Below are 14008 nucleotides of genomic sequence, written 5' to 3' on the forward strand. Positions count from 1 at the left end.
TAAAAAGTACAATCCATTCAGACCAGCAATTCAAGAGAAATTAGCTTCAGATAAACAACCTATTACTTTAGATTACGATTATAGACTATTTTTGTAAGATATACAGGGTGGGGCAAATAAAACCAGACATTTTTCAAACAGCCGTAGCTCCAAAACTACTTGACCAATCAGGACATTTGACCCCACTATAAAAAGCTTAGGTAATGACCTTTTTGCCCATACAAATCTTTGGATGATGGAGGCCATGTACTCCGATTTGGCCGCGCATATGTTCAACAAGGCGGATTCGGAGTACTCCGGCAAAGTGAAATGTGGCAGATTTTGAGATGTCAAAAAATGTTTAAAATCTTGAATATTTCTCGGTTCTGGACTTCTGGGGCCATATGGAACCCTGAAACTCGTTTGAGACTATGGGTTGCGCTGATAACCCTAGCTAAAACGTCTTGCCATTTCTAAAAAGGTATAGAACATTGTTCTAGAATTTGGATCCTGCGGTTACTCATGTCCCGAAGGAGATGTGGCCTCCTTGCAGCCCCTATCTTAATCCAATGGACTATTGGGCCTTATTAAAGGACGCCTGCAAGAAATACCACGCTTAAACTGCTGAAAGAATGCCACAAGTAGACCCAATACCCCAAATTTAAAGCCATTAGCTACAATAACAAAAACGTTCTAGGCATTTCAAAAAAACATTTTATATACTATGGAAATTTTGAAAGATTTCCAATGCTCAAAAAAGAAAAAACAGTATTAAATTACGTCGCCTAGACACAAAATTATAACCTTATCTTTGTCAGAAATTTAGATTGCCGGTAACTGATTACATTTTTACAATAAAAACATCACATTTCATTGTCAAAATCTATGAAAAAAAATCAATTTACATTGCATTTTTAAACAAAAATCATAGCGGACAAAAAGGGGGAAACTTCTGCAAGCTCAGCTGTGATTGGTTGCTAAGCTGATTCAGCCTTCTGATTGGCTACAGTACACTCGGTACAACGCAAGTTAAACTTAATTTTTTTTAATGATTTTGACTATAAAAATGGGTATTTTTATTTCAAATATATAATTAGTTATTGGCAATCTAAATTTATGACAAAAATAAGCTTATTATTTTGTTTCTAGGCCACGTAGTTTAATTTTCAAAATTTCTAACATTAGCATTCAAATTCTTTCAAAATTTCATTGTACATAAAATGTCATTTTAAAATGCCTAGAACTTTTTTGTTGAAGGCTTCAAATTTTGGGTATTGGGTCTACTTGTGGCAGTCTTTCAGCAGTTAAAGCGTGGTATTCCTTGCAGGCTTTCTTTAAGGAGAACTTCGCCAGCTTGGACAGGGACATGGTGGTCAAGGGCCTGCGAGCGGTTCAGGGGGCGGGTAGAGGCGGTGATTGGGGCTAGAGGCGATTTTATTGAATAATCTAATAGTCTTATACCCAATTTGTTTCCCAGTTTTTGTAATTTAATAAAATCTTTAAAATTGACGATTTTATGTTTATTTGTTTGAAAAATAGAATTTGTCCGGTTTTATTTGCCCCACCCTTTATAATATATATACAAAAACTAAGCGAAAACAACATTTATTTTAAATTATTTAATCTTTTTAAAAAACAGAAATAGAGCTTTTTAACTTAGTTTATTTTCCTATATTCTTAAAACATAGTTGATACAAAATGATAAAATTTCAAAATAAAAAGTATAATTGCAATTTTTTATAAGATACATCTTAAGATTTACGTGGGTAATAGAAGAAAGATATACCTAACCACTATAAGATTCAAACACTGCACAAATAATATTTTTAATGCACAAAACTGGAAATACTAATATTTTATTACAATAAAATTGGAAAAAATAAAAGTTAATAGAAGGGTTTTTTTACCTATACTTTAAAATTTAAATCAGTAGTTATTGCAAATCAAATTCATCAGCTGTTGCCTTTAAGTTGCTCCCTTTCTTGCCACCTAAAAATAAATTTTATTTTCAAAAATGTGGAATAAACAGACAGACGGGGTTTTATTATAGAATAGTTTCACTTTAACTTAACTAAATAAACAACAATAATATTAAAGGGACTGTGAACGTAAATTTTTCTCATCTTAATATCAAATCTTAACATTATCTCATTCATAATATCTCACAGATAGAGCAAAACGCGCTTTTGTTTGCCTAAAAAACGGCTTTTTCCGACGATTTTTATAAGGTAAAGGGAAAGGAAAAAATTTTCCGTATTATATAAAATGTGCATTAAATTGCTTTTTTTCTCTCATTATAGCTAAAATTAAACTTTTTCACATAGTTCTTGAATTTTCCTAACAGTTAAGCTGACTTTTAACATATTTCTTGCTTTAAACCAATGTATAGTTACTTAGAAATTGATAAAATAAGCAATATTTTTTATGGAAAACCAAATACAATAACAAATCAAGAAACAGGTTTTTTATTAGTATCCAATTAACTTTCGATGGCCCATCTATCACCCACCTTTAATTACAAATTTGTAAATAATAAAGGCCCAATATTTCTTTATAAACAGTCTGATAAAAGTGTAAACTAATTCTCCAAAGTGGGTTATTTATTGTCCAACACAATAAAAAAGGATATTATTATTTTAAATAACCTATTAGATTCAATCCTTTGTAGACAGTGAGGTATTTTTTTGTCAATAATACGAATTTAAAATAGGTCTTTATTACCTAATTACTACGGTATAAAAAAAACTAATTGGCAATTTTATATCATAAAATAAATCCTTAACAGTAAGTAAATTGTTTCAACTATATATGACAAGTTAAATATCCCTACAAACATTATAAGAAACAAAAACGTTCAGATTTTCCCTGTTTTTTCCTTTTTCCCTCCCAAAATACCATAAAATCAAGGCATTATTCCTGGACATTTTTGTTAATAGGACGTTTTTGGTTGATCAGTGTAGTGAAATGTGCCTAGAAAATGTTAAGATTTGATAATCAGATGAGAAATTATTACGTTCACACTCCCTTTAACCACACAAACTTGGAGTTTAACTGAAGATATTACATTTTTTTAATATCTTCTTGGTCGCTGATTTGGTGTATGCTAGACGCGAGTATTTGATGAAACTTGCCAAAAATTTCTTTTTCATGTATAGTAGAAAGGAAAAATGGGGAGGGTCAAACTAATTTGAAAAGTGCACAGTTAAATGAGATATCCATCAAATTTATTATAGTGCGTATTTTTTAGGGGAAGAAGTACATCTTTACCCCCACCCCCTCTAAACTACCTCCTCTATCCTTGGAGTAACTCCTTTCTCAGATCAACTGCAGTTCACGGTAAAATATTCCTGGTAACAATTATTTCCAAAAATCAATTAATTTTAAAGGCTGCTAGATGCCAAACTGCTGAAGGTAAAGATCATGCCTGCACACTGGTTTAAGCGGCATAAGAAGGCCTACAAATAATCTGGAATAGCCAAGATCCAATGATGCACAGGGAAAGCTTCACTGAAGAATAAAACGCGTAAAATAGGTCTTTTTCGCGCATTTCTCTGCACTGCGAGATAATTATGCATTATTGATTTATTGCTATTCCAGATTATTTGTAGGCCTTATTAAGCCACTTGAAACAGTGTGCGGGCATGATCTGTTGTTCAGCTGTTTGGCAGCTAGCAGCCTTTAAAATTCATAGATTTTTAGAAATATTCGTTACCAGGAATATTTTACCATGAACTGCAGTTAATTCCCTTCCTCTCCCATTAAAAAAATAATGAAAATTAAGAGATTACCATTTCTTGTAAAAATATCAACAACTTCAATACATTTTATATCATATGTAGAACATTCCAATGCCTTGTCCAGAGCTGTTTCGCCTGAATTATTAAAGTTAGGTAAATAAAAAGACCAAAACTTTTGACTACACTTTGAAAAGTATTTGGCGTCCCTGAAATTGACCACCGTCCACACATCACTCCCAGGCCCCCCTCACCAACGGCGGCTGATTTTAACAAAAATTTAAATTTAATCTAGATATAGATATGCTTAAGTTAAAAATTTTAGTATCTAAGTTTGAAATTGATGTCATAGGAATCATTTAAAATTGCTGGAGACCTGAAGAAACAGAACCTGCAGGATCATACCTGGCACCTAACTTGACTTGAACACGTATATTACATATTGTAATGTACTGTTATAGGATATTTTGATATATAAAATGCTAAGTTTAAGTAAAATAATATTTTTGCTCTTTACCTGGATCAAATTGCGAAGTTTGCTGGGATCCTGTCCAAGCATGGAAAGAGATGATAAATAAATTACAACTCAAAGTTATTTATAAGCAGCATATTTAAAAAGTTAGTAACTTAAAGATCTCCATTTTTAAAACAGAAAATGAAATAAAAAAAAGGCTACCACCTGACCATTAAGGATCAAAGAAAGCACATGACTCAAATTAATTGTCATCTTTAGAATTTTATTTAAGATGAAATTTGATAGTAAAGACTCTTACCTTCATCATTCATAGCATTAACATTAATACTTTTGTCCAGTAGTGCTTTAACTTTTTCTGCATCACCAGTGGCAGATGCACTCAAAAAGTCTAAATAATCAGGTAGTAAGGGAGGGGACAATGGATCAAATATTCAATTTTTATGAGTCTCAGACTTTGGGTACTGGCTTAAAGGGAATGTGCAAGAATTTAGCAGGTTCTGACTGATTTTGGGTACTAGCGTAAGTTAGTTTTGAATATACCAGACAAGTAGCCGTCAGAAAAATTTATTATGAGATGGCTGGTTTTAACAATTTTTTTTTCTCCCAAAATTACAATTTTATAGATAAAATCTAAAAACCCTTAAATTCAATTCTTGTATGTAATGGCATTTTAAAATCTAAAAATGGGGTGAACAAGTTCCAGAGACGATTTTTTCTAGTATTTAATTACAGAATGGTTACGTCAGTCTTATATACTGGTAATCTAGTTTTCAAATGAATGCTTTTTTTCTTAGAACTATTTTCTTATTTTATAGTTTTATTAGCAGCTTCGCCCCTAGCCCCTAGGGACTTTTCCCCAAGAGGTAATTAAAGAAAATAATTACCTCTGAAGATGAACCCACAAATTAAAAATAGTAAAAGAAAAAAATAAGCACCTGATGAGAAGCCCCCACTCCACCATTAATTTTAAATATTTAAAAGAAAAAAGAAAAATCGAGGGGGGGATTTTTTTCATTTTTTGGGGGGTATGGGGGTGTCCCACCCCCCAATAAAATAGCCTAAAACCACTAAAGGACCCGTAGGTATATTCCCTAAAGAGTAGAATCCGTTCGGTTCAGTGGTTACCTAGATCTTAAGGGACAGACAGACATCATTCTACATAGCTGAATTTTAATAACACACTTTACAATTTCCTTCAAATTTTCTGGATAAATCTGGATTTCATGGCCTTTCAGCGAAAACTTTTAAATTGAATTAATTGCCCTTTGTCCTCTCCCTTACTCCCTTCAAAATAATGCATAACTTGTCAAATTTATGATTTAAATCCTAACTATTAAGATTTTTATCAAAGCTAGAGAATCAAATTTTTATTGAAAAAGCATACAATTGTCGAACTGGTTTATTTTATATTTGTTCAATCAGAGTTGCAAAATTAAACACAATAAAAAATTAATACTGTAACTGGCATCAATGAATCATATAAGGGCTAACTCTGTTGAATTTGAAAGAATGTTTGCATTGATGGCCTACCTTTGATCTTTTCTTCCTGTATCTCTCTTCCTGTCTTTGCTCCTATAAATTTTTATTAATTAATCATTATAACAATGCAAGATAAACAATTTGAAATGGATTATATACTAAAGCATCGCAATCTGCTGCGTGGCTTAGATGAGCCCCCAAAGACACCCTCTACATCACTCAGCTTCAGCTACCTTCATTTGCAGCCACCCTTAGACTTAACTGTATAGTGTATAATACATTTTAAAAGCTTTTGATCCAACTCAGCCAAAGGCTACTTTATCAAAATAAAATCTTTGTACTGTTCGTATATAAATTCAAAAAACAAGGTTTTTATTCTAAATCATTCTGTAAAGAAAATAAAACACAAATCAGTAAATTATATATACAAAATTATATTTAAGAAAATCTGAATTAGATATTTAATGCTTCTTTTTTGTTTTCTGATTCAATGATAATAATTCATAATTCGTATTAAGCTGTAGATGAATTATTAAATATGAGTAATGTATGAAAAACATTATTGATGAAACGTTTAAACCTACCTTTTTCTGTTAGAACTTTTACAGTCTCATCACAATTATTCACAAAAAATATTATCATTCTTTCACATTTTGCAACCCAGTCAAGTGCTGTTTCACCTTAAAGTAATAATAATGAAATGAATATCTATATTTGTAATAAAGAATCAACTAGTATTATCAATGAAAATAATTATAATTTAATCACAGATACAATAATCATGAAATTAAAGGCTAAAGTTTCTCTTCATCAAATATTTTCAGACAACTACTTAACGCAACTAGCAAAATCACGGTTGCTAGCAGATGAAAAAGAAAAAGTACTTAAACAAAAACACCATCAAGACTTGACAACAATTTTTGACTGATTCTTTAGTTTATCAAGCTGATGTTAGATATAATTATTTTATTATTTTCATAATTTAAAAATGTCTGTGTGTCTCTTGATATTAAAATTACTAGGCTAATTTTAGAGAAGACTTATTTCTCTTTAGGCTTGTTATAATGTAATTTTTTCATCAATTTTGTAGCTTACCATTTTCATCTGTAGTATCAATATCAGCAGCATTTTCTAACAATTTGTTGACGATTTCTGGGTGTCCAAACTCTGCTGCAAACATGAGACTGGTTCGTCCTAGTTCAAAATAATATGAAGAGAAAACCGATCAAAAAATTAGTTAGATGTATTTTTATTAGATACAGTAAACAAACATATTTATGGATTATTGTCAAAATGGCAAAAGAATTGAAACATAGATAGATTCTCCATTTTCTGCCACATACATAAGACTATTCAAACCTATTTATATGAATACACAATTAAAATATGTTGCCCAATTAAAAGATCTATAGATTATTGTTTATTATGTAATAAATTGACCAGTAAAGTTTTAAAATATTATCAGTGGAAACATTTAAAGATAGTTAGATATAATAAAAATGTTATCACTCACCATCATAATTCTTAGCCTCTATAGTAGCACCATGTTCTAATAATATCTCTACAACTTCTAGTTGTCCATCCTGTGCTGCATACATAAGACTGGTCTTTCCTAGTTGGATATATTTTTAGCTGACCAAGATACTGGAATGATAGGTAAAAATATATTATGTAATAGATAGATATACAGTGTATTACATTAGCACTATTTTCTAATAATATCTTTACAACTTCTAGGTGTAAAGGTATAAAAGATAATGAAATGAAATATATATGTATGTATGAGTATGAGATTTATAGATTATAATCATAAAGATCCATTGTCTTAATGAAAATGTAATCACTCACCATAAATATTTTTAGTCTCTATATTAGCACCATGTTCTAATAATAACTTTACAACTTCTAGGTGTCCATTCCATGCTGCATACATAAGACTGGTTCTCTCTAATTAAAATACAGATTCTTTATACATATTACTTATTAAGTAACAGATATATTTAAAGTTTATAACCAGGATAAATATTTTTAGATATAATGAAGATGTTAAACTGTTTTAACCTATTTATGAAAGGTATATCAAAATTATATGACACCTGTAGAATCATACTGCAGAGCTAAAAATAAGAATAATAGCCCACATCGATTTTTATTAGGATTTTAAAGTGTATTTTTTACTATAAATTAAATTTTGCTGAATAATGAGGAGTCTTTCCTTTTTTGGGTAAAATTCTCAGCTTTTAGACTGTTTTGCTTTATAAATATTGTATGTTAGTATTGATATCATCTATCAAAACTCATTAAAAATTAATTCTTTACAATATATCAATGAATTAAAATTTATTATGCAATACTTTTTTTTCTCTCACATTTACAAATATGATATAAAATTAAATCATTCAAACTTATTATCTTAAATTTTTATAAAATCTTTCATGTGTTTAGTTTTCATTCTTTTCATTTTAATTAAATAAAAATTATTTTATTATATTGGATATAAGTCACTTTGTGACACCTTTTAAAAAGTTTAAAGATTTTGTCATTGTTTAATGCTAAATCTTCATGGGTTGCATTTCAATAAATACATATCCCCTAAATCTTCAACTTTTAATGAATTTTCATAAATAAAATCAATAGAGCTATTTTTCAATATCATTTTCTTTTAATCTATAATACAAAGTAGTACGATGTCTATCTGTCTGTCTGTCCGTCTGTCTGTCTGTCTGTCTGAAGCTTAAGATCTCAGTAACCACTGAACCGATTGGGCTCTACTCTTAAGGGAATATACCTACTGGTCCTGTGATGGTTTTAAGCTATTTTCTTGGGGAGTGGGTCACCCCAAACCCCCCCAAAAATGAATAATACACCCCCCCACAAAAAAAAATAATTTTCTTTTTAAAACTAAAATTAAAAAGGGAGATCGACTACCCCCCTCCAACCCCCCAAAAAAATGTCTCCCCCCCCAAAAAAAATTTTACTTTATTTTTCTTCTTAAATTTAAATCACGCCAGGCTACAATTGAATCAAGACAAAAGTAAGTGCCGAGCTCTGGGACCTATGTATGGTGAAATTAGACATTAAACCATGATGATTCTAGGTAAAACCAAAATATTTGAGCAGGGTCTTTTTTAGAAAATTATATTTGAAAATTTCAAGTTCATTTTTCACCCGCTAGGAGTTACCGCATAATCATGACAAGAAAGGCAAAGAATATTTATTTTGAATTTTGAACAACTTTGCTTTTATAAAGTTCTTCATAAAACCACTCCTGAAGGGGGTTTATTATTGGCCATTTTTATCAGTTGCTTTGCTAAGGTCACGGAAATTCAGCCTTAAATAAATCATATTTAGAGAGGTTTTATGAAAAATTTCATAAAAGCAAAGTTGTTCAAAATCTTAAATTAATAATCTTTGCTTTTCTTGTCATGATTATGCTGTAACTCCTAGCGGATGAAAATTAAACTTAAAATTTTCAAATCTAAATTTCTCAAAAAGACCCCACTGAAATATTTTGGTTTTACCTGGAATAATCATATGGTTTTATGTCTAATTTCACCATACATAGGTCCCAGAGATTGGCACTTACTTTTGTCTTGATTCAATTGTAGCCTGGCGTGAAATAGCACAAAAATAGGTTGACCAAACCTCTTGGGGCAAAGCCCCTAGATGCTAGGGGCGAAGCCACTAGTTATATTGTAAACAAAAATGCTTTGTAAGCAAGAATGTTACCTATAAAGACAAGACATGTCAATATTTAGCAAACTTTGCTTAAGCTATAGTAAAAAATAAACTTTAAATCCTAATAAAAATCAACATGGGCTATTATTCACATTTTTAGCTCTGCAGTATGATTCTACAGGTGTCAGAGTATATTTTGATATACCCTTCAAACAGTTTATTTCTTACCATAATTCTTATAATTTTTAGCCTCTATATCAGCACCATGTTTTAAAAATATCTTGACAGCTTCTAGGTGTCCCTTTTCTGCTGCACACATAAGACTGTTCTTTCCTAGTTTAATATTTTATATATTAGAAAAATATTATGGAATTATTATAGCTCACTAAGCTGAGTCATTATTATAATTGATTGATTAATGAATGTAATTTAACAGATAGATTTAATATCTTATAAATAAAAAGAATTATATAAATAGGATGTAAATTATGAAAATGTTATCACTCACCCTCATTATCCTTAGCCTCTATATTAGCTCCATGTTGTAATAATATCTTGACTACTTCTTCATTTCCATTCTCAGCTGCATACATAAGGCTGGTCTTTCCTGTACAAACAGAATCTTAAATTAGGCTTAAGTATTCTAACAACAATAATTAAATGTTACAACTTTTTTATGATTTTATCCTGTTGTATTCATCTAGTGTTACATTCAAATGATTTCATAAGATTCAAATGTTCTTTGAGTAAATAAATTGTCTAAAATTATTGTCTGCTAATCAAGAGAGAATCCAGCATATCTTAATTAGATGCAAAGAAAACCACAATTCCCCTATCGTATTACAAACTAAAGAAATGACTGTCAAGTTTATGTACTGATAGACAGACAGATAGATAAAATTAATTATAGAGTTGTTATTCTATTATATAAAGTTGTATTTTTTGTCTGTATTGAAGGATCTCACTATCTGCTGGACTGTTATGGTTTTCCTTTTGAACAAAGAAATCCCTTCCTTTTATTGTTATTATTATTGATATGAATAACCCACCCTAGAGACCTCTAGAGGTGTAACAGCTACTAAATTAAATTAAATGATTGGATCAAAATAAGGATAAATTTGACAGTAAAGACTCTTACCTTCATTATTCATGGCATTAACATTAATACTTTCGTCTAGTAGTGCTCTAACTTTTTCTGCATCACCCTTGGCAGATGCACTCAAAAAGTCTAAAAATTACAATACTTTGTCAAAATTATCATATAAATCTAAACTATTCTGACTTTTCAGCTTGCCAATTGTATTAAATTTAATTAAAGATCCATTTTCAAGAACATGCAATTGTGAAACTGCTTTATATAACAATAACATAGACAATTTTGGCAACTGACGTCAATGAAATAAAATGAGCATTAAGAATTTGAATTAGAATTACCATCTATATCTTCTTGGATCTGGCTTCCTGTCTTTGCTCCTATAAGTTTTTATTAATTAATCATTATAACAATGCAAGATTAACAATCTTATATGAGCGATATACCAAAGCATCGCCATCTGCTGCATAGCTTAGATACCCTTAGACTTAACTGCATAATTCAAATTATGCTGTAGCTAAATAACTAAAGATTAGCCTTGTAAATATATTAATACATATTATTAATAAAAACAATTAAACCTACCTTTTTCTTTTAGAACGTTTACAGTTTCATTACATCTCTTTTCACTTTCATATTCAGAATCATGTCCAATTTCACATTTTGCAGCCCAGTCAAGTGCTGTTTCACCTGAAAGTAAATAATCATGAAAGAATTATTTATATTTGTAAAAATTATAAGAAAGTAAATAAAATTGATCAATTAAAATTATAAATGGAGTTATTCATGATTTGATCACAATCACAATAATCCTAAAATTAAAAATAAAGTTATTGTTCTCAATTGTTATAGTTTGAGCCTGTTTAAGTGATTCCATATGTATTAATGTAATTGCCTGAAAGGTTATTAATTGTAAAAGCACAGATGTATATATAACCAAGACAACTACTTGATCCAATAGCAAAGACCCCAGTGATAAAAAAATAAAAAAAGGATTTCAGAGTTCAGCTGTATACCGAATTTGGCAGCATAATTACAGGCCACAATAAGAAGGGACAGGCAAATTTTGACCAACTTTACTTTTTAATGTATGATGATATCTCCTTTATTTTCTGAGATAACTTCCTCAGCTCTATAAGAACACCAGAAGGGATTGTAGGAATGTTTTTCCCTTTTTGGCCGTTTTTTTAAATGCACAAATAAAAGACTTATAAGATGATTGTAATACTACTGGATATTTTTTTCTGAGAAAATGTTAAGAATGTTGTATCAAAAGTATAATGTGCTAGCTTTTATATGAGACTAGCACAAGTGATATCTTTTTTTAAGGGTATAATAAAAAGTATACTTTATATACTTTATATACTTTTATCACATTTAATGTGAGAATGTTGTTTTTATCATATTCAAAATAAATGCTGTAATAAGCTTTAAAATATTTAAACACTAGTCTCTCATTGGACACAAAATGACGTCCAATAAGAAAAAGGAATAAAAATATTGGAAAGAAAATTATTTTATTTCAAAATTAATTCTTGGCATTTTGGAATAAAAAATATAGGGGAAAGAAAATTATTTATTTCAAATTTATTTCTGGTCTTTAAATAATATTCATTATTTTATTTTGATTCGAGTGTCAACCAATAAGAAATAGGCATGCTGTTTTAAAAGTTTGGAATAAAAATTATTATTTTTTGTCAATTCCTTTTTTCAGAGTATAAAATGAGAATAAATTTTCCAACATCATTATTGATTTCTAATTTAACATTTCATACAGTGGGTAATATTTTTTTCAACATTTTTTGTCATTCAAAATCAAGTGTCACAAAAATAATAATATTTAACATAAAAAAGAAATTTTTAAAATAATTTTGTTTTCTTTATTTGTTGAAGATTTAAGCCCAAGCTTTTTCTGAGGGGGGAGACCCCCCTCAACCCCCCCTCTCCTGAGGGGGGAAACCCCCCTCGACCCCCCCCCCTGACGCTCTCTTCTTTAAATCTTTCATTATTTCTGTAATTTATTCTAACTATCTTATAAATTTCAAAACATGAGATAAAAAGGAAATAATTTGCTGTACATTATTAAAAAATTTAAAAAGTGTAAAAAAAATTCCAACATGATTTTTAATTTTAAATACAAGAATATTTTTTCCTATATGATATGTTAAATTTAAATACAGGAATAATTTTGTACTGTGGAATTGAAGAAATAAATGCTGTACATTAGAGTGGCTTGATTTTCAATGATTTTCTAATTTTAAATGTGCTACATACACTTTCTGTCTGAACATCATATAAGAGACCAAAAAATGAAAAGAAAATATTTTAAATAATGGGGAGGCTTGCTGATGCATGTAAACTTTTAGAAAGACACTTGTGGGGAGAATTTTTTTTTTTTTTTTTGGGGGGGGGGGGCAATTATTTTTCTTTCAAAGTATAGCTTTATGCACCTTCCCAATTTGGTCTTGAAGAGTAGAATAAGAATAAAAAATCTGTTTTTAAAACTATTGATCCTAGCAAGAAAAATCCATAAATAAATTTAAAAACCAAGAGATTTTACATTTAATTTAAGATTTTTCATGCTTGGATGAATATTTTTTAAAACCAATTTGATATTCTTATATTAATCAACAAGACAAATTCAAAAAGATGCATAAAGCAATACTTTGAAAGAAAAAAAGTTGCACCTCCAGAATAAACTTCTAAAATTTTTAATGCATGGAAACACCTTCCCCCTATTTCCCCTCAAGGACAAAATCAATTTTTTATATTTAGGTTTCTTATATGACGTTTAAACTGTAGATGTTGATTACAAATTCAATGTCCAAAATTGATCCACTCTACTGTACATTGTTATAATTTAATATTTGATGTGGGTATAAACATTAGACATAGATGGTCAATCTGACCCCATTTTTTTCTTAAAAAGAAACCTTTGTTCACTTTTTGTTGTATATGAAATACAGCCCTATAGGCAACATTATTTGCAACTAAATTTTGCTATGATATAATTTTTAGAAAGATAACTTTATTATAAGAAATTAAATTATTTATAACTAACTTATTATATGTTGTGTCATACACTTCACATTATATGATGGAAGAAATATTTTCTTCAAATATTTCACCCAAGGAAAGCTTTAACCTAAGATATTCAACAATTTATAGCTGATACATAATGTAAACAAAATTCCCTTGTGCTGTCTCTAGGTTATCTCTATTGTATAAATGAACGTACAAAAGAGAAGGAGAGAGAGAAAAGTGAGGGAGGGGGAAGAAATATAGAGAAAAATAGACAGAGATATTTATTGTTCACCCTTAGATGATGTAAATTTTTTGATAGACTTTTTTGAATTTAAGAAAAAGATAGAGAATGAGACAAAACCAAGTATCATATTTTATTAATATTGCTTATACAAGAAAGGTCATTCAAAATTATTTCACCAATATTAAGGTCAAGTGACAAAAATTTAAATTTCCACCTACTTCGCCCCCAGAGGGGGCAATAGTAGAAGGAAAATTCAAATTTTGATCACATGACCAAAATTGTTGAAATAATTTTAATATCCT

General features: G+C 29.6%; 1 protein-coding gene across 2 annotated transcripts; it reads right to left on the bottom strand.

Moving 5' to 3' along the window:
- Nucleotides 1–1568: 1568 nt before the first annotated feature.
- LOC145306596 (uncharacterized) lies at nucleotides 1569–11609 on the bottom strand. Of its 2 annotated transcripts, none has more exons than XM_080148804.1 (13): nucleotides 11024–11609; nucleotides 10780–10818; nucleotides 10484–10573; nucleotides 9854–9952; nucleotides 9610–9678; nucleotides 7516–7614; nucleotides 7181–7279; nucleotides 6763–6861; nucleotides 6252–6347; nucleotides 5719–5760; nucleotides 4487–4576; nucleotides 3768–3851; nucleotides 1569–1968 (listed from the first exon to the last, which is right to left on the bottom strand). In XM_080148804.1, the coding sequence occupies exons 3-13, from the start codon at nucleotides 10494–10496 to the stop codon at nucleotides 1913–1915; spliced, it is 846 nt and encodes a 281-aa protein (XP_080004930.1). In that variant the 5' UTR covers nucleotides 10497–10573; nucleotides 10780–10818; nucleotides 11024–11609; the 3' UTR covers nucleotides 1569–1912. The 2 variants fall into 2 exon arrangements, with proteins under 2 accessions (XP_080004930.1, XP_080004928.1); XM_080148802.1 differs by having other exon boundaries at nucleotides 9574–9678.
- Nucleotides 11610–14008: the final 2399 nt, after the last annotated feature.

Source organism: Acartia tonsa, chromosome 14 (assembly GCF_053477335.1).
Source record: "Acartia tonsa isolate MP-2025a chromosome 14, ASM5347733v1, whole genome shotgun sequence".
In the NCBI taxonomy this organism is placed as follows: domain Eukaryota; kingdom Metazoa; phylum Arthropoda; class Copepoda; order Calanoida; family Acartiidae; genus Acartia; species Acartia tonsa.

Bases quoted from the DNA above. Each gene is read 5' to 3' on its own strand.
- LOC145306596 (XM_080148802.1), bottom strand. The intron at 7,615-9,573 runs GTAAGAAATAAA...TATTTTAATTAG, and splicing joins TAAAAATTATAAGAATTATG to AGAGAACCAGTCTTATGTAT. The intron at 1,969-3,767 runs GTAATCTCTTAA...ATTTATTTTTAG, and splicing joins TGATATTTTTACAAGAAATG to GTGGCAAGAAAGGGAGCAAC.